The sequence below is a fragment of the Chanodichthys erythropterus genome, chromosome 13, assembly GCF_024489055.1.
Source record: "Chanodichthys erythropterus isolate Z2021 chromosome 13, ASM2448905v1, whole genome shotgun sequence".
NCBI lineage: Eukaryota > Metazoa > Chordata > Actinopteri > Cypriniformes > Xenocyprididae > Chanodichthys > Chanodichthys erythropterus.
In genome coordinates, this window is record NC_090233.1 from 31187492 (window position 1) to 31209376 (window position 21885).

Sequence of the window (21885 nt, forward strand, 5' to 3'; positions counted from 1 at the left end):
AGTTTAAGGAGGATTCCAGATGCTCCTCAACAAACAGACACATAAGTCAAGGAGGGAGGTGGAGCAGAGGTGGAACAGGGGAGGGATGTAGGGCCAGGTCAGTGTGGTGGAACTGGAGATGGAGAAGGATCAGAGAGCCAGGGCAAAGCCAGCAGGGCAGGCAGCCACCAAGGCAGAGCTGACAGGACTGAAGACCACCTCAGCAGAGCAGGTGAAGTTGAAGACCACCAGGTTGGAGTAAGCACAGCTGAAAACCACCAAGGCGAGACAGGCAGAGCTGGACACCACCACGGCAGAGCAGGTGGAGCAAAAGACCACCACGGCAGATCAGGTGGAGCTAGAAGCCACCATGGCGGATCAGACGGCCACCACAGCTGAGCAGGTGGAATTGTATAAGAGAGAACTCTTATACAAATGGCCTCTGTGGCCATAACAGGTAGCACATAGTGTTCAGAGTCTGCCTCGTTGGCCGTAACAGGACATGCAGAGAGTTAAAGGATGGCTTCCTTAGCCATGACAGGGCAGGTTGACGGTTCAGAGTCTGCCTCCTTGGATGTGACAGAACAGACAGAGAGTTTAGGGTCAACCTCTGTGGTCGTGTCATGATAAATTTCAGGGATGAGCACAGTCAATAGTGAACACAGGTGATTCATAATCAGCCGCTCTGGCCATATCACAGCAGGCAGAAGGTTCAGGAGCGGTCACAGCTGCCTCCAGAGGATCAGCAGCGATTGCCCACTGGGACCACCGGGATGTCGGCCACTCGCACCGACATCAGTAGTGGATCCGCCAAACTGGATTCCAGTCTCGATCTCCTTGGAACAGGCATTGTTGCTTCGACTGACAGGTGAGGCGGCCATGCCGACTGGGGACTCTGGCATGGCGACCACAGGGGAAAAAAACTGTTTAGCAGAAGGGTCCTCCATTTCCCCCACAGTGAAGGGAAGCCACATATCCAAGGGGTGTAATCTAGGAACTCACTCAGCGATCCACGAGGACCATAGTGGAGAAGTGTAGATTGTAACGGTTTATTTAGTCCATGGCAAAAGAAGCCAATCAGATCAAAGTCTGGGAGGTTAGTGATATTAGCAATGTCCAGAAAGTCTCTGATGTGGTCCTCAAGTAAATGCTGGATTAGGTTGACTGCTGGATCCATTTGTGGTTGAGTCTTCTGTAATGCAGGGAGAACTCAAAAACAAAGGAGAGCTGGATCCAAGTGCAGTGAGTTTCACTGACAAAAATAAACATAAACAAACACAATCAAACACAAAGTCCAGAGAACCAGGAACAGAATGAGTGCACTAAAATATAACAGTTGGTATCCACAGAACATTTTTGGTTGTGTTGATTATTGGACTGTATCTGTTATATAATAAATTACAATTGAAGTGCATAGTTTGGGTCCTATGGTTAATTTTTTAAATTATTATTTTTGTAATGCATCAAGTTAGAATTGTTCCTGTATAATGTACAGCATTAGCTGTGAGACAAAAAGTCTTTCATACGCAAGCAAAATGGACATTATAATGGAAATACACCAAAATGAATCACAATCAAAATGAATGAATCAGGGAATCTCTATCGATACCTAGCCATGTTAAATATATACATTACAAAAATTGGCTTTAGATGCCAATATAAAGATAAAAGAAGGTACCCAAGGCTATGTAATTTCTCAGATGGTAGGATACCTTATTACAGAATGCACATAGGGTCAGGCAGCATCTCATTCATTTGAAATAATTAGTCACGCTAATTTAACATGCTAAATTGACAGCTGGAGTAGGTACATCTAAACTTTGATGAAGTTCAGCACTTAGGGAATTCATTCCGCTGTATAACTCTTTTCAGATCCAACTAATGTGTGAGGTTCACATAAATTCTGAATCCAGACCTTTAATCTCTGAAAGCTAAATTGTGTGGTTATTTATGGCTTTGTGTGCTCATTTGTCTATATTCCCAGGAGCCACGCTGTCCCAGCTGTCAGACAGTGGACAGACTCTGAGCGAGGACAGTGGTGTGGATATTGCAGAGGCTGGAGGGTTGAGTAAGGACAGTAGCCCGCGACCGGGTAAACCTCCCTTCCTGCAGGTCACAGGTGACACACGCAGAGCAGAAGGACTCGCACAGGCCTCCACAAAACAGGTGAGAGAGCAGCGACAAGTTCTGTTGTTAAAAATAATTTTGTGTCATTTCATCATATAAGTAACTGTTAAACAGAAGCATATATGAATTCATGTCACATTGTAAGCATTTAGTCTGTCCTGCTGCTGTTTAATGAAGGTTTTGGTTTAGCTCAGATTTTTCTTCATTCATCTTAAACTCTCTTGTCTTCTTCCTCCACATTCCCTGTCTTTTTCTGTCTTCTTAAGGGTGATGTCTAAAGTAGTGTTCCTTTTGTTCATTGTTTTTAGATGGGAATAATGGAGCCTACACTGGTACGGGTGCCTAAGTGTGCCAGTACACTGGGTATTGCTGTTGAAGGGGGTGCCAACACCAGACAGCCTCTGCCACGCATTGCAACCATACAGGTGGGTTAGAACGGGTTAAAGTTCAGAACAATGGCTAAGAAAGATGAACTTTTCTGAAAATAATAGCTGTCTTTCAAACCTTAGTGAGCTGTGTAATTAGCATGTTGTGGCATCATTACATGATGGCTGTTCCACAAGGAAGAAAGCATAGTAAATGTTATTATTTTTTGCTTAAAAATCTAAGGCAGTATCCATTGTGGAGAAGGCAATCCAGAATGCATAACACACAAGTTCACTGAAAAAGTCTTTTGAGCGGTAGTGTATAAACATCAAAAATATGAAAATTATAGTTTAAATGACATAAAAAATTACGTCATATTGTTGGCCTAGCGACATGATACTCTGTTGAAATCAAGTATGAGTCTAATCTGCATTGCACTTCATGTGAAGTTGTTTCCTATGTTAAACATTCCAGATCAGTCACATGAGCTTCCATTTAAAAAAAAAAAACTTTCCTATGTAGCTCATGGTTTCTTAGTGGGGTGGGTCGCAACCCAAAAGTGGGTCACAAGACTGTTTTGAGTGGGTCACGCAGTGTACAGTCAAAGACACAACAATAAACCCAATTCTATATTTTTCTGATGCAAGATTTTTATTTTGAAAGACATGTGTGCAAGCTGTTGTCACTTCTGTCAGACACATTTTAAGTAAAGAGCGCCTGAGAAAAACACGTTGTCCCGATTCAGTATCTGTGGTCAGATGAGATGTTGTCAGGCTATATGTCAGAATCATTATTCTAATGTTATTTTCATAACTTACAAAATAAAAAGTCTCTGACCTCAGAAAAACAAACTTTCTTGTCCTGTCAGCGATGCTCGCTGTATATCACTTCATTGTAAAAAGAAAAAGAAAAAAGAAAGAGTCATGAAATTAAACCCATTTTTGTGGCTAAGTTTTTGTGTGTATATATACATGGCCAAACCAGTTCAGAACCATTGCTGTACCTAATAGCCTAGCTGGTCAGCTCGCTACTATACGTTTTGGTGCAGAGCTATAAAGTATGTTGATTTGATATTCTGCATTGTTTGAACTCAGCCACATAGAAATTTTGTTCTGTAACAAATATGAAATGTTAACATAAAAGTATCACTAAGTCTTAGAATTACTATTCCCAGAAAGTACCTTTTGTTCCACTAATGGAAAGGGTAGCTAATGTACTGTGAAGGTCTGATATTACACCCATCAAGGTGCAATATACAGTTCTAACTTATATAATGTGGTTTCAGAAAGCTTTTAAAAGCTGTTCTTTCACAGACATGTGAATGCTTAGATCAGTAAAACCTGCTTATCATCATATGACTAAAATTATAGCTTCGCATGACAAAACAAGTACAATTTTCTTATTAGAAATGACTCATGACATGGTTAATACTTTTCCCTATTAGATAGACCCCTGTGCATCTAGCAATGATAAGATAAATACAGTATAAAGGAGCTGTTTTTTTCCCCCTCATTTCTATTATGACCTTTATTCCAGCATTTTCTTTTAGCTAATATAGCACATTAACATATTTAGGACCCATTTATGTGCATGTGTCTGTGTGCTTGCTTCTATCAGTGTTGTGTTCACTCAACATGAAGGTGAGAGATTTCCCCTTTAGCACAAAGTGGCTTTGCACAGAAAAATGTTTGCTTGCATTTTCAATGGGGATCAAGGATCTAGTGATATGCTTTAGCTTTAGGGCATGAAAAAAGAGATTAACATAACTTATATCTAAAAACATTTATAGAGATGTCCGATACTGCTAAATGATGTCAAAGTGCTAAAGTGGTGTTGCTGTGTTTGTATTCTTTGTTGAATGGTGGAGTATCCTTGAAATTGGCATAGAATGTCAGTTTACACAACCAGCACGTGTAAATCTCTCCATTGGAAAGGTCACACAAGAACACAGCCTGTCACAGACCCATCTGGACATGTTTTACAAGTAAAAGTGTGAAATATTTTTTTTCCTCCAGAAAATGTTCTGAGACATCACACCTGTTTCTTTGACAGCCCTGGGCTCTTTAAAAAAGAGTTTGGGAACCAACCACTTTTTTAGCCGATCAAAAACACTCTGCCTGTTAAATGTTTGAGTGTGCTGACATTGGATTGGCTGACAGATCTTTAGAGGGCGGGGTTTCGGAAAAAAGACTGGAGGAATCTGTCTAAATTATTTTTTATAAGCGTAGTTCAGGAGGAACAAGTCAAATAAGATACCCCATCGTTACATAATCTTAATCATTACATCATCTCAACCAGCTGTCAACAATCTGTAATCAACGTATCTACCCAATCGGCATGAGTTCAGGCCTGTATATAATCACATTCAAACTCACCCAAGGATCCTCGACAGTTTCCAGAATCCCTCCACCACCCCGTCTCCTCACACTCTCTGGATTACTTCATATAATCTAAAAGGAGGGGGGGGGGCACTGTGTTCGGGCGATTACCGAGCTCGGAGCCCTCTCCCCGGACAGCACGCCAAATACATTTACCAATTAATTTACCTGACTTATTTGTAAGTGTGAACTCGTGAATGGTGTTTAAAGGATTTGTTCACTTCGAAATGAAAATTAGCCCAAGCTTTACTCACGCTCAAGCCATCCTAGGTGTATATGACTTTCTTCTTTCTGATGAACATAATTGCAGAAATGTTAATAAATATCCTGACACATCCAAGCTTTATAATGGCAGTGGTAGGGATCAATGAGTATGAAGAAGCTGAAGAAAGTGCTTCCATCTACATCCATCCATCATAAACATGTGCTCCACAAGGCTTCGGGGGGTTAATAAAGGCCCTCTGAATCGAAGTGATGCGTTTGTGTAAAAAAATCCATATTTAACAAGTTATGAAGTAAAACATCTAGCTTCCACATGAGCTGCCTTCCGTATTCACCGTACACAGAAAGTGTACAACTCTGTCAGTTCACACAAAGCGTACGCTATGTCCTACGTGACAGCTACGTGTGGAAGCTACATATTTTACTTCATAACTTGTTTAAATATGGATATATTTTTACATGCATCGCTTCGCTTCAGAAGGCCTTTATTAACCCCCCAGAGCCGTGTGGAGCACATATTTATGATGGATGGATGTGGATGGAAGCACTTTCTTCAGCTCATACTCACTGATCCCATTCACTGCCATTATAAAGCTTGGATGCGTCAGGATATGTATTAATATTTCTGTGATTATGTTCATCAGAAAGAAGAAAGTCATATACACCAAGGATGGCTTGCGGGTGAGTAAAGCTTGGGCTAATTTTCATTTGAAAGTAAATTAATCCTTTAAGTCACATTGGAAAGACTGTATATAATACATGAATGTCTTATAGTCAGTAGAATACCTGTTGGGGGACCATCAAAATAAAGTGTTAGCAGATATTAAACATCTACTAATACTCTAAGTGCTGTTTGATACAATCATAATATTTCTCTGCTGATTTTATCATCTTGAAAATGCTGACCTTCATAGCACAAACAATTAAGAGAATTTTGTGGTTAAGCTTTGATTTTGAGCTAATGAATTGTAAATAGGTGTCAGGGTTGGGTGAAGGAATGAGGCGAGGACTCAGTGATGCAGAAAACAATGGGCTTTTTATTATTAATAAAATAAAACAAAACAAAAACAAACAAAAACTACCCCGTTGGGGAAAACAAGACTGGCATCTGGACAAAGCAGGACTGGATACAATAACAGGTTCAAGCAGGGCAGGACATGAACAGTACATAAGAACACATTGGCACATGACTGAAAACACAAGGAGAGTAAATAGGGAGAGCAAACAAAACAGGTAACGACGGAGGACAGGTGCGGGGCAAATGAACCAATAATCCGATACAATAGACAGGAGTGGACATGGCACATAGAAACAAACAAATCTGTACGCTCACACAACAAGACAGAGCACACAGAGCATGAATGTCTGAACCCCGACACAGAACCAAAATCAAACTAGACCAAAGTGCCGGGATATGAACACCATGCTTCACACACAAAACAACTCACGTGGACAGAAGTGCGTACGGCCCGAGCGAACTCTTACACGCACACTTACAACGACAAGACAGAAGGAGTGTCAGAGCTCTGTCACCAAACCAAGAATAAACAGACTGAAGTGACAGAACTCTGACAATAGGTTAGTCCTTGATTGTCCTTCTTGATACCCTATACCAGGGTAATGCTAATATGACGTGACATATTCAGAGAGTTCTGAAAAAAAGTGCTGTTGATTATATGAAGAAAAAAAAAAACAGGCATAATGGCTATTCACTATGGTAAAAGCAGTATTTTTAAAGCATAATATGTGATGTTAGAGTGAGATCTCAGATGTTTTCTGACACTGTAATGAACTGAATCCAACCTGAAAGAAATGCATGGCACAATGAGCCGATGTCATAGGAGTAACCATGGCTACCGCTCTTCCAGACTCCTTAAGATCCACTTTGATTCTTATCAAATGTTCATTATGAGAGCAATCACTATTCAATCTTTGATCAGACATTTACAGCTCAGGTATCATGTTGAGTTAAATTGTAATAAATGTTGAAAAATTAAATCAGACTCCAGCAGTATTATATGACAGTGGCAGCGCTTTCATGGTGTGACAATTATTGGTTGATTGTGGACAATAGAGGAGATTGTTGGCCCAAGTGTAGCAGGGCTATTAGACTGCGATCAGACCGCCTCCCTCCAGCTGAAAAAAACATGACAACCAGAACGCTTGTCTTGGTCATCTCTTTCTATCAGTCCTCAGGCACTTTATCTTTAAACTATGACAGGAGGTCAGCTAATGACCTCTCAATATAAAGTGCCATATCAGAGAAAGCAAGCGGTCATTTTCTCCCCCATTTTTCGCTTGTCTTTTCTCACACGCTTTTGATAGATGATCTCCTTCTTTTGGAAAGTTTGAGGCTTTCTTTGCTTATTTCTCTCTTTCTGTCTCCCAGAAGGGGGGCTCTGTGCATATCTGTGGGCAGTTACGGGTGGGTCAGGTGATTCTGGAGGTGAATGGCGTGTCACTTAAAGGAATGGAGCACCAGGATGCGACTCAAGTCATTGCGGAGGCTTTTAAGACCAAAGACAAAGACCATGTCGACTTTTTGATCGCCGAGTTCAACTCTGCTCTATAGAAGTCCTCCTCAAGAGTTTCACTTGACTGCACTGCAGAGATATGGCACTTTACGTCACGTCCACACAGAGGGGCCCAATGAGTCATGCTTGTCATATCTGAGTCACAATTTGCTTAGAGATCAAAAGCTTCAACACACCCACCTTACATCTGTGTTCTTGCGACCAGCCATCACACGTTTACTGTTTTAACATAGTATGTTCCAGTGGAAGATCTGCTGAGCCAAGACTGATGGTGAAATGTTTGACAAAATCAGGGTTATGTCAATTCTGTCAAATCTGTGCCACCTTGTATATGATCTGTGTTTAGTAAAGTTTATATACACATGCAAACTACCTTTAAAGTTTGGGGTCGGTAAGATTTGTTTTTAATGTTTTCAAAAGAAGTCTCTTGTGCTTACCAAGGATGCAATTATTAGATCGAAAATACTGTAAAAACCGTAATATTGTGAAATATTATTACAATTTAAAATAACTGTTTTATATTTTAATATTTCAAAATGTATTTATTCTTTAATTTATTTATTCCTGTGATGGCAAATCTGAATTTTCAGCATCATTACTCCGGTCTTCAGTGTCACATGATCCTTCAGAAATCATTTTAATATGCTGATTTGGTGCTTAAGAAATATATTTCTTATTATAATTAATCCTGAAAAAAAGTTGTGCTGCTTAATATTTGTAAATAAAAGTATAAATTAAAAAATAATAATAATTACTGACCCAAAACTTTTGAATGGTAGTGTGTGTATATCAAGTCATTCATTAATTCCAATTTTCAAAATATATATATTCCTGGACAGACGAAGTGAGCAAGGAGGAGGATGTTAGAGTTATCTCAATGTTTTCTCTTTTGCTTTTTTTTTTTTTTTTTAAGTCTTTCTCACACATAAACATTCACCCTGTTTTTTTAGTCCTCTCTTATGCGTCAGTGTGCTTACTTCAGAGATTGGTTATAAAGAGGTATAATGAAGATGTGTATAGCAGTATTTTTTGAAGCGATCAGATGTTCAGTGTTTCATTTATATGTGAATGCATGGCTCCTGATAATGCAGAGAGTTATTGTACATAGGTAAAATAATGTAAAGCTGTAAATATATTATTTATGTAATATATATTTTTTGCACATACTGTTGATATAATGTTTTCAATGACTACATAAACATAAAACCCTCAAATATGAAACCAAAACATCACCACTTAGTATAGAAACATACAAGCATATTAGTCTTTCAACCCCAAATGATGTTCTTTCCTTTAGATGTGTTATTCATACACCACAAACCGTTATGCAGATAGTCTGTCTTTAAGTTTATTAAGATCTTTTTATTTATTTGTTGCTTGTCATTTGTTGTACTTTGCTATGTAAAACACACAATATTGTAACTTTACAGGAACTGTAATATCTTAGGCTAATTACAGAGCAACACCGTATAGAGACAGTACAGGGTAACAATATTATGCCTGAAATATTTATGATTTATGCCAAACTGGAAAATAGACTTAAATAAATATTTAAAGATTGAATTATATGTCTAATTGATTCATATTTTCATTACATATTTGTTATTGCTCATCCACCTAAAAAGTGTTGATGTTGATTTGTCGCTCTTCTTTGCTGAAGTTGTGATTTGGTGCCCTCGTGTGTTCAAATGAAGAACATGGTTTTAATTGCTTTTTTTAATTAATTTATCTTGTTTTGCAATTATTTTGACACCATTCAAAGTCTTGCAGGTCATTTCAATTATTATTTTAAATGTACTTTTTTTGAAGAAACAACATTTAAGTTTAAAAATGTCTTATCTTTAATATATTCTTTGACATTCAATGTCCACCAACAGCAATGATTAATATAATTAATCTATTAATCTAGGATATAATTGAACTAATGTGTATTTTCTATAACATTATAAGAAATAGCCTAATGTGTGATTGCATGGTATGAAAACTCTCAAAATGTCATAATCAAATGTTTAACAGAAGCCAATTTATTTTAATATATGCACAAGACACTGGTTTGCACTTTATAACCTCTGATGTATTAAATATATTTAAATATGGCATACATATTGTTTATTTACACCACATGAATTTGTATTCTTAATGTAAATAAATAATGGGCTACAACAAAAAAAGCAATCATACTACATTACTGCACAAGGAACAGTAATTTTGTGCTTACTGAAGATGTAAAACAATGTCTAAAATAACAGAATATCAGAGAGGGAGGATTTACTATATGAACAAAGTCGGCATACAAAACTAGTAACTATAATTTCCTAACCACAAGATTAAAACAACACAAAGCAATTGATTTTCACAATGGGGCATCCAATATTACCATGATCATCACACAATAGACACCATCATGCTTGGCAGACACACCAGACCACTGCATAGCAGGCCAAACTACTTTACAGAACAGGAAACTGGAATCTCAAACTCAATTTGCTATGCTGAACATTGAGAGTATTTAAATAATCTTTTGTTTTTTAGTTACAATCAAGTCAAGTGGTCCCATGTTAGCAACAATGCATAATGACACCTTAATAATTCATTGTTTATTGATAGTGACCGACTGACTCTGCATGATCCCTTATGTATATTTCAGTTAGTTGACAAACTTTGATATAACCTGAGGCTTATATTTAGGTGATTATGAATGGTACAGAGGCTACTTGTGTAATAATATACTTCACTATAGCCTATCGCTGACAAGACAGACTGCCTGAAATTAGCCAAAGTGTAGAAACAATGTCTGGATGTGTGAGTTAATGAAAGTTTAGTTGGATCATATCATTGAGGATACCAGAATAGTGAAGGAGGGCAATGATGTCACCACATTCTAAAAGGAGAGAAAGAGAAAGTGAGGCAAATTTTGTTTAATGTTACAGTAAATGAAAATATATCTACATAATTAAAAGGGTTGAATGTAATGATCAAAATGTCAAAAGATAGTAAAAGGTCTGACCTTGTTTCTTGTCTTCGTCACTTATCTTCTGCAGGAAGCTGGTCCTCAGGGGCCGCGTTGGGATCCAGGAAGTCTGGGTGCTGCAGATGCTTTAGGTATTTAATGGGAGTGATGGTATGGGTGGAGCCTGTGAGGGAGGCCGTAAACACAATCAGGGCTTTCATTGTGACCAAAAAAAAAACAAACAAAAAAAACCACTAAAGGCTCTAAATCATTAAACTACCATAATTAAAACCATTAACTCACATTGTGGAGAGGGTTAAATGTAGTTTACTAATCATCACAGATATGCAGTTATCAGTAAACATTCATCCTTTCTGTTCATCACTGTACTGTATATTATTTTTTAAGACATAACCTATGTGTCCCACAGCCAAATTTCAGCACTCAATAATTCATATTTAAGGTCAACAAACATATACACTACAGTTTTTGTATTTTTGAAAGACGTCTCCTATGCTCACCAAGGCAGCATTTAATGAAAACAAAACAAAACAAACAAAAAAACAAGAATACAGTAAAAACAATAATATTGTAAAATATTATTGCTATGGAATTTATTCCTGTGATGGCAAAGCTGAATTTTCAGCAGCATTACTCCAGTCTTCACTGTCACATGATCCTTCAGAAATCATTCTAATATGCTGATTTGGTGAAAACCATGAAGCTTTTTTTTCTGGATTCTTTTATGAATAGAAATCTAAAAAATAATAGCATTTATTTAAAATAGAATTTTCATAACAATATAAAATTATAATTTTTATAATATGTAAAAGCCTTTAATGTGACTTTTGATCAATTTAATGCATTCTTGCTGAATAGAAGTATTAATTTTTTATAAAAACTTAAAAAAAAAATACGGACGCCAAACTTTTGAATGATAGCATATAGTCTAAAGAAATCTGATTAGTATATCGCCTGGAATTTTAGTCAAAGTCACAGTCACACAGCCATAAAAAGAAGAGCAGATTTGTGTAATGCTGTCTCTTCTAATAGTTGTCTCTGAAATGGTGAGTCACTGGCAGTTTTGAGATGTCAGAAAGGATCTTTTATCACTGCAACTCACCGATGAGAGCTTCCCATTTGCCGTTGGCCTGTGTGACCTCATAGACGCAGCGCATCTCGCTGTAGGTCACACCCCCGATGATGAAGACGATGATGCGTGGGCCGTTGCGTATCTCTCCTGGACTCTTGTTCTTATGCCAGTTTCCATAACGGGCACTAAAAATAGACAACAGTATTATTATCACTGGATATTTCAGTAGATTAATGAGAAGATGTTGCATATGAATCCATATGTTTGTGGAGCTAATCCTACCTGGTAGCTGTGGTCGTTTTTGAGGATACTGTGCGTGTGGAGATGTAAGGATACTGTTTTGGATCAAGTTTGTCTTCAATGGCATCCTATTAGGAGAAATTAATTTTAAAGAATGTTGACATATCCAAAGTAAGGCAAGTACTGTCAGTTTAGCTCACCTCCATGATGTCTTTAACCAGCGGAGTCCATCGGGAGAGCTGGTACGTTTGCTCACTGACTCTTTCCTTGCGGTCAGATTTCTTCCCTTTGCGTGTGGTTACTTGCTGTGGATTCATATTTAAAAAGTTATGCATTTTGACCTCAGACATTATGATAAGTGATGCACCAAATTCTGGATGAATAAGTCAGTAACCATTTTCATGTTATGGCTGATAACCAATACATGGCTGATATATTCTGTTTTGTCTATAAACAGACTAGAAATAGTTTTTGATGCTACAAGTAAATTTATGCATGACAATATTCATAGTTAAATTACTAGTGATATTAAACATTAAGTGAGTAAAAAGTGTTATATGAATGAAAAAATAAGTGGAAATGAATATCCACAATTAAATATACAATACTGGTCAATATTTACACTGCCATTCAAAAAGAAATTAATATTTTTATTCAGCAAGGATGCAGTAAATTGATTAAAAGTGACAGTAAAGACATTTATACGGTTACAAATGATTTCTATTCCAAATAAATGCTGTTCTTTTGAACTTTCTATTCATGAAAGAAAAAAAAAAAAATTAAGCAGCACTGTTTTCAACATTAATAAAATTAATAATAATGTTTCTTGAGCACCAAATCAGCATATTAGAATGATTTCTGAAGGATCATGTGACAATGAAGACTGGAGTAATGATGCTGAAAATTACAACTTCACCATCACATGAAAAAAATTACATTATAAAATATATTAAAATAGAAAACAGTTATTTTAGTACTTAAATAGAGAGCCAAAATAGCAACTATATGGCAGGGGGTGATTTTCAGTGAAAAGTGTTGTAAATTTTGAATCTTGTCAGTATAAATCACTTTCATTTTTTATTTGTATGGGAAAAAATAAACTTACAGATTCTGCAAAAATATCTCCTTTGTGATTGTGAAAAACAAATCATGCAGAATTTGAGCAACCTAAGGGTGAGTAAATGATGATCCATCAATAATGTTGCACCCATGGTGTCACCCTATTCAGTGAATATGGTGAGAGAAAGGAGGGATCAGCTGACCTCTGAAATGATGGGAAGCCCCATGTGGGCCATATTAGAGATGATGTCACTGTCCTCTGGAGGAATCTGAGCATGCTGGAGGAGCTTACACAGATTCTCCTCTGACACACCTATAGACCCATACATAGTCAGCCAGGAATATTATACACACAATTATAGCGTTTAAACAGCATTATAACAGTTTTGCTCACTGTTGTGTGATATTAGTAATGACTATGTGTACAAACTGTACATATCAAACGTACCACCCCCATCTCACCCACACATACAACAAAATAGAGAGAGAATCCAAAGCATTGGCCATTTTTAGGTTCCCTCACCATTCTTGAGGAAGATATAGAGCAGGATGATACGGATCTTGTCCATGATGGTGACGGTGGCGTCCAGTAGGATGGGTACGATGGCTCTCATGGGGTCTTTGATCTTCTCACCCTCTGCATCTGTGCCCATAGCTAGATCCTGTGACAGAGCACATAAACACCATTAACGTTCATTAATATGTCGAATTGAGCAGACAGATTGATCAAAGAAATCTTTACCTGCTCAACACGGCACAGTTTGTCCACTGAGCCCTGGTAATGCTTCATACAGTCTTCTGCTAAGTGCAGGTGAGTTGAATACTGCAAGATTACAAAACCACCATAAGAAAGATCAGCCCTATTGACTTAATTATCCCAATTTAAATAAAAGGTGTAAATTATCACAGTACCTTGCTTAATTCTTTCTGGTACTGTGGCATCTTTTTAAGCATTTGGGAGAGCTCTTTCATGGTGGTCTGTAAGATGCAAAAATAGCTGGTTAGTTATTGGACAATAATCACGAAACTGCATTTAAGGTTTGATCACTGATAAATAACACACCTTCTCTCCTGTGTTCATCTTTTTGCTTGCAGAGAAGTCCTTAAGCGATTTAGTCACAGCCCTAAAAGAGAAAAACAGACGAATACATTTCTAATATCTAATATATATTACATTTTTGAAAATGTCACAAAATTTTTTTTTCATTCACTGTATTTTTCATTTACTGTAATTTTGATTTCCAGTTTCAGCTTTAGTTAGTTTTGATGGTTCATATTTTCTTTCTTTGAAAATTGACCTAGTTTTAGGAATATATATCTAAGGAATATACATTTTTTTAAAGGGTTAGTTTACCCAAAAATGAAAATAATGTAATTTATTACTCACCCTCATGCCGTTCCACACCCGTAAGACCTTCATCTTCGGAACACAAATTAAGATATTTTTGTTGAAATCCGATGGCTCAGTGAGGCCTTCATAGGGAGCAATGACACTTCCTCTCTCAAGATAAATGTAAATGTACTAAAAACATATTTAAATCAGTTCATGTGAGTACAGTGGTACAATATTAAAATTATAAAGCAACGAGAATATTTTTGGTGCTCTAAAAAAACTAAATAATGACTTATTTAGTGATGGCCGATTTCAAAACACTGCTTCATGAAGCTTCGGAGCGTTATGAATCTTTTGTGTCGAATCAGGATTCGGATCGCGTATTAAACCGCCAAACTGCTGAAATCACATGACTTTGGCACTCCGAACCGCTGATTCGACACAAAAGATTCATAACGCTCCGAAGCTTCATGAAGCAGTGTTTTGAAATTGAACATCACTATATAAGTCTTTTTTTTTTTTTTTTTTTTTTTGCCACACCAAAAATATTCTCGTCACTTTATAATATTAATATTGAACCACTGTACTCACATGAACTGATTTAAATATGTTTTTAGTACATTAATGGATCTTGAGAGAGGAAATGTCATTGCTGGCTATGCAGACCTCACTCAGCCATCGGATTTCAACAAAAATATCTTAATTTGTGTTCCGAAGATTAACAAATGTCTTACAGGTATGGAACGACATGAGGGTGAGTAATAAATGACAGAATTTTCATTTTTGGGTGAACTAACCCTTTAATCTTTGCAGGACAGACTTACGTTGACACCTCTGCTATGTGTTTATGTCTCAGAGTCATCCACAGGTCGTCATCTTCATCCAACAGCACCTCTTTCATACGAGTGTCACCCATTCCACTGGTCTCATATCTGACAGACACACACACATGCACCATCAGCATCAGTAACTGCCTACAGTATACATGTACAGTGTGATGATGGAAGGAGTTATTAACATCATGAAAGGTGAAACACTTGAACTTGACCGAGGGTCAGTAACCTTAGAGCAGTTTATAGATTATTTACAAACTGTTGGAGATCAGTTATTACTTGTAGACATCATTCTCAATGGGCAGCAGGTCATAGGCCATGGCTTGAAATGTGAGCTCATGCAGAAGTGGAGAGACAGGGTCAAAACCTCGATCTAGAATCAATAGCTGGGAACGTGCTTTATCAGGTCCCTGAGAAAGAGAAGGGAAAAAAGACAAAAAGAGCACAAAACATTAAGGCAAAGAATTAAAGTTGGACAGTGAGAAATTAAGGTCACTGGTGCAAGACAGAAGCAGTTTATTTTTATCATTCGAGACAAAATACAAGCTCTCAGACTCACCTCTCCCAAAGTGGGGTCATCTGCTTTGTAACCATCCAGTTTATCCTGAAGCATCTGGGCCAGAACCGCATTGTCTTTGTACTCTCTGAAAAACACAGATTCAATCATGATGCTACGTGATGACGACCATTAACGCTCACTGTACACTGTAAAAAATTATTAATATTATTAAAAGTTATTATTATTAATTATTAAAAGTTATTAATAAAAAAAAATCTTTTTTATTTTTCTGTTTTTAGTTTGCTTGTGTTTCTTATATTGTCTTTGCAGATGGCTGATAATGTTTGGAGTCACATTACAGATAGTGTTTATAAGAAAGTAAGTTTGTCAGTGAGATGTTTATGTGTATTTCCTCTTCCTCTCTCACCCTCTGTATCTAACAGCTGGGTACTCTTTCAGTGTGGAGCACAGGGTGGCTATTTGCTCGGCTAAACGCTCCAACACCCGGTTCTTTACATCAGCTTTAAACGGACTGTAGAAATCCTGGAAGGCATCTGAGTTGTCCATTGAGTACACCTGAGGACAGCATACCAACAATAGATAATTGAAACATACTTCATGACCATTAAAACGTTTTTCCTATATGATACTATTACCAATAATTAGATGTAAAGTGTTCATCAGATGCACACTTCAGAATCTCACCATAAGTAGTAGGCCAACCTAGTACTGTTTTATGAATACTATGAATTCATGAGAACTTGTTAAAAGTCAAAATTGAAGCAGGGATGAATGTTATTATTGCCAGTTTGTGGATGCCTCAGTAAGTAACACATTGTATATGGCTGTTACTGTCCCATAATCCTCTTTCTCAACAGTAACTCATCGATATGTCACCCGCCTCACCTCTCCCTGTATGTATGTGTTCTGTCCTGTACATTTCTGCAGGTTTGGCTAGAAACATGGTATTCCGACTAATCTACAGCTTCATAAAAACTGCACTATCCTCTTTCCTTCCCTCAGCTTGACCCATAATCCATATCAGTTTTGTATCTCTCTCTCTCTCCCTATCCTAACACACTAGCCTGAACATACTGCTCCATCTGTCACAAGAACATAACCTGACTGACATCCAACCATCCAAATCCACGCTCTCTGTCATTGGCTGCCCAGTGACTCGTTGATGGGGCATTAGCCAATGGGGAGTGGGATTAGGGTTGGGATAGGGAGGGCTGATTCAGCCACTCCTCAGGATTAATTATAAAGGGCAACAACAGAGGATTGGAGGCACAGAGACGGCCTGACCAAAGCTGCTCTCGAATGTTCCGGCATGATACATGAGTTCACCACCCTTCCCCCACACCTCCATACTTCCTCCTAAGCATCATTCTTTCGTTCTCAGGTACTAGGAAGTCCCAGGGTCTAATTTAAAGGCTCTCACCTGTGATTCATAGGGCAGGAAAGCAATGTTAATCTCAGTCAGTGTCTTTATGGATTTAGAGGCACGGGATTTACTTATCAAGTTGAACAAAGAGTCTGGAATAGCTGAAATCAAAAATAAAAACAGAGACTGAGTGAGATACATATACTAGATAAACATCTAGATGTGGTAGAAAACAGTTGCTGACGTCCAAAAAACACACTCACTGTCTGAGAAGAACACGTGTGCCCCTCTGTATATAGGGTTACGGGGGTCTCTGAAGTCATTGATGAGTCCTTCAACTGACTGTTGAAAACACAAATACATATATATAAAAAGAAAATTTATTATTTATATGCACTACCATTCAAATGCTTGGGGTAGGTAAGATTGTTTTTTAAGTCTCTTATGTTCACCAAAGCTGTAAAATCTGTAATATTGTGAAACATTATTACAATTTAAAATAACTGTTTTCTATTTTAATATATTTTAAAATGTAATGTATTCCTGTGATGGCAAAGCTGAATTTACAGGACTCATTACTCCAGTCTTCAGTGTCACATGAAACTTAGAATATGTTGGAATATGATACAAACTGAATATGCTACAAACTCCTGTATTAGCTCATTTTTATATAAGAATATATGAGACAACGGGTTACCTCATCAGATGGAGTGATGAGATATATGGCTTCCATGGTAGGAAGAGGCTCACGCCGCTTGGATATGTCCTCAACAACTGGAGAAAAAAAGAAAAGGTTATGAAAGAAAGTAAATTTGAGCCTAATTGCTATATACTGCTATGTGAATTTGTTCTACAGGAATAAAACTCACTTGTGATTCCCTCAGACATGATGTCTGTCATTTTACAGCATGATGAAATCATTCTCATGCTGAGCTTGTCCACCACCAAAGCCTGAGGGAGAACAGCATGCTGTACATGATCTATGAACAGCATTCATGCTCACTCAACAAATCATTTTTTACCATTACAACCAGGTGGAAAAAGACCAGCGTAACACAGCTTGTTGTATTTGAATGCTGGTTGCCAACATGGAATGCTGTTGTGCCGATTTAATGCTAGAGTTTAGGATGGTCTTTTAAGCAAATAAGGTCTATACCAGATACCAGAGTTATCTTTTAATTCAATTTAATTGAAGTTTATTTCAATATTATTTTTATTATTATAGTGCACAGACTAAATGAAGATTTTTTTGACTTCACAAACAAATGCTGCATATTACAACAAACCAGCAACAATCTTTTTCATAATGATTGACTTTTAAACACAAGATGTTCTTCAGCAGAAATGAGGGTGATATTCATGTGTACCTTCCACTCTCCCTTCTTCTTCACCTTCTTAATGACATCATTCATAATCTCTGAAAAAAAAAAAAAAAAAAAAGAGACAGAGAGAGAACAAAAAAATCAATTTCTGCAAAATGGATAGCAGAATAGACATGGTACAGGGAGAATAGCAAATACATTTTGCATGCAAGAGATGAAGCAAATCTGAGTCAAAGCCAAGATCACAGGAACCTTCTCAAAAGTTTGCTTTCAGGATCACAAAAAGACAACAAAAGACTTAATTATAGAAAGAACTTATAAAGACTGAAAACAAAGTCTCAAGCTTTCTAGCGTAGGTTCTTACCAAAGTGACTAATTCTACAATTCTAGATATATGTTATGAATTCATCTTAAATAGTGATACCATTGACTGAAGCAGAGATCCAAACAAAGATCTTTTCAGACTGAGACTCATAAATGCTCTTGTAAAATGGAAAAGAACAAGCAGTATAGTTGGTACAGGTGTGATGGGGTATCATAATCTAAATATATCTGAAAGGTGTGTGCTAAAGCAGTGCATAATCATAGACTTTAACAGATGTTGTCACGCACACACAGTCCACTAACTCTGCAGAGTTTGCCAAAAGTATCAGGTAGAGGTGTTGCTGAGTCTAAATCTTCTTTCGTCTTTACAATTAAAACAGCACCATACCCTCTGCAGAGTCTAAAAAACATGGCTCTGGGCTGAATTTATATTATATTAACGGTACATTCATATTATATTTTGCTACTTAGCATCACCTTTGTAAATGATATTAGGATATATATGTTTAAATATTTTTTCATTCTTGATTCAGTGCTAATACAGACTTTCTATTCAACATATAATAAGGCTTATATACATTTATAGTTTATATAATATATCATAATAAGGTTTATACACATTAGTTATCATTAACAATGAAAAAAAAACATTTATTAATCTTTAAAAGTAATTATAATTTCAACATTTACTAGTACATTATTAAAAGCAAAAGTTGTATCTGTTACTATTTAACTGACCTACACTAACATGAACCTTATTAATGAATATTAACAAAGATTACTAAATACTGTATCAAATGTATTGCTCATTGTTAGTAAAGTTAAAGTAACTAATGTTAACTAATAGGACCTTATTGTAAAGTGTCACCATATTTTGTGTATGTGTGTGTGTTGTCATATTGTAAGGGTTATGCCTCCTTTGTTCTGTTTTTGAGTATGACATTAAGTTACTTCTTGCCTGTTTCTAGATCAGTTTCCTTTGTCTAGGTTCTTTCGCTTGTTGCCATGGTTTTTCATTGAGTGTATCACCTGTATCTTGTTTCTTTGATTTGTTTGCTTGTGTATTTAAACCCTGTTTGTTCTGTTCATTGTCTGATCTCGTCCATGTGTGCTGGTTGTTTTGTTCATGGGTTTATATACCAGTCTAAGTATCCTGAGAGTTTTTGTTACCTTTTGAGTTTTATAAATAATATATAATACCTTCATTTAAATCTTTTCATCTCTTGTGTGACACATTCATTTATATTTATCAATAGCATAATGTTATTAATATTGTTATTAATATATAAATATTAATATTAAATTTACTGTTATTATTTTTTTATTGCCCCAATTAAATAGCTTCTTGTTGATTAAAAAAGTTTATAACATGAAATAAAATAAAAAAATCAAATGTCTTTTATGACAACAGAAAATGAAATTATCAACTTTATTTGTTTGTTTAAATAATATATATTCAGTGTGGTGAGAGAGACCCAGCAATCACAGGCCTAATCTCTTCCCAATCCTCTTACAGCACCAGCCTCTCTATTTTTGTTCTTCCTCTGTCTCTATTTCTCTTGCTCTTTGTCACTCTTTTTTTTCTCACTCTCAGTCTTTCTGGATGTGAGCACAGTGGACCTTTATCATTTTTACTGCCCTCCTAAAATCTCCATTGAATCACGAGATCCCAAATGCAACAGCTTCCTGCAGTCATATAACACATTTCACAGCTATTGACGCTGGATCTGCCAGTTCTGACACCCAGAGGTGTTGTTGCATTTAAATAAACTTGTGATGAACCTCACACAGGCTATTACTGAAATTGTCGAACGACAAATCCGCATCCAATCTAACAAAATAACTGTCTATAAAAAATTCTGCTGGCGAAATGTGTGATTAAAGGGTGGGAACTGGATTGAAAACTAAGATATTGACAGGCTGAAAACTTTACCTACTGAAATCAGATACAATATTAATAGTTCAAACCAATATGTCAGAAAAGCAGAATTTCTGATAAACTATATTGCTTGATGCTGCTTCAGCCATAAATATGCTTGATTTTCACATTTGCCAAAGTTACAAACACTCACACCTGATAATAGGTGATGTTTTTCTCAGAATCTCTAAGATTTAATCAACACCAGTACTGTATATGGCAGCAGAAATAACAGGGAGGAATGACACAGGCAGATGGCAAGAAGTGAAGACCAGATATGATGAAAGAAAGAATCAAGAGTGAATTATGAAAATCTCATTAATCCTCATGGATGTATTTAGGTCCAGAAATTAACCAGTGCTGGAAAAAAGTAGCCTACATTTTTCACACGGCATTTCATAAAGTAACTGTAAGAGAAAGAGTATGGAAAACCTAACATCCAATGAGCCTGTATAAAAATAAAACAACAGGTCAACAATATTATGATATAGGGAATCACAAAAAATTACATTTAGGATATCAAGATTAGATAGATGACAGACAGACAGACAGACAGATAGACAGATAGATAGATAGATAGATAGATAGATAGATAGATAGATAGATAGATAGATAGATAGATAGATAGATAGATAGATAGACCAATAAGACTTAATAGCTCAATTAATGACAGATTAAAAAAGTAGACTATACAACACCTTCAACCATTAACAAATTCAACCATTAACATCTAAACACCAAAGCTTTGTTTAATAACTTTTCTAAGAACAATTGCCTGTCTGTATTGTTTTTATTCAGGCCTGTTTTTCCCACTCTTTGTGCTTCCACGCAAACCGCCCCTTTAGATCCTTAATCCCACAGGACTACACAGATTAGTGTGTATCTCCAATGCGTGTGTGCTTTCAGCAACATTACAATCATACCTTTTAATGCATAGTGACACTGATTCATATAATATAAAAGCATGTGTTCAATTTGAAGAATAAGGATTTAAGAAGAGCGGTGTTATTGTATGAGGCTTATACTGTTAGTGAATAGCCTATTGTAATAATAAAGCATCTCAACACACATGTAGGCCTACAAATTTCTATGGAAATATCAATAATTCCACAAATTAGAAATATCTGAAATATTACATTCAAAAACGTCAGTAATTTTTGCCATAAAGCAACTTCAGCAAAACATTTCTTACTTTCTCCGACAATCGCCTTGAGTCCTAGAGATGCCATCCTGTCTCCTGCTCCCTCTGCCTGCTGGACTCACAGTGTGCGCGCGCTCAGAGCTACAGTTGGTGTAAATGTGATGTGGTGCTTGCGTCGATGCC

General features: G+C 36.7%; 2 protein-coding genes across 2 annotated transcripts in view; one reads left to right on the forward strand and one right to left on the reverse strand.

Annotated features, from left to right (window-relative positions):
- The window catches only part of whrnb (whirlin b), a 70364-nt gene extending 61261 nt beyond the window's left edge, over positions 1-9103 (forward strand). Inside the window, exons 10-12 of the mRNA XM_067406627.1 lie at positions 1964-2145; positions 2415-2531; positions 7462-9103. Coding sequence (XP_067262728.1) covers positions 1964-2145; positions 2415-2531; positions 7462-7644 — 482 coding nt within the window. The 3' untranslated portion in view covers positions 7645-9103. The remainder of the gene's footprint in view (positions 1-1963; positions 2146-2414; positions 2532-7461) is intronic.
- A 547-nt stretch (positions 9104-9650) lies between these two features.
- stxbp1b (syntaxin binding protein 1b) lies at positions 9651-21863 on the reverse strand. The gene is made up of 20 exons (XM_067406498.1): positions 21754-21863; positions 18365-18414; positions 17867-17948; positions 17695-17771; positions 17261-17339; positions 17055-17158; positions 16041-16189; positions 15674-15758; positions 15394-15524; positions 15106-15213; positions 14012-14072; positions 13861-13926; positions 13691-13771; positions 13472-13610; positions 13152-13261; positions 12090-12194; positions 11932-12017; positions 11680-11834; positions 10614-10740; positions 9651-10487 (listed from the first exon to the last, which is right to left on the reverse strand). Exons 1-19 carry the CDS (start codon positions 21788-21790, stop codon positions 10631-10633), a joined length of 1815 nt encoding a protein of 604 aa, XP_067262599.1. The 5' UTR covers positions 21791-21863; the 3' UTR covers positions 9651-10487; positions 10614-10630.
- Positions 21864-21885: the final 22 nt, after the last annotated feature.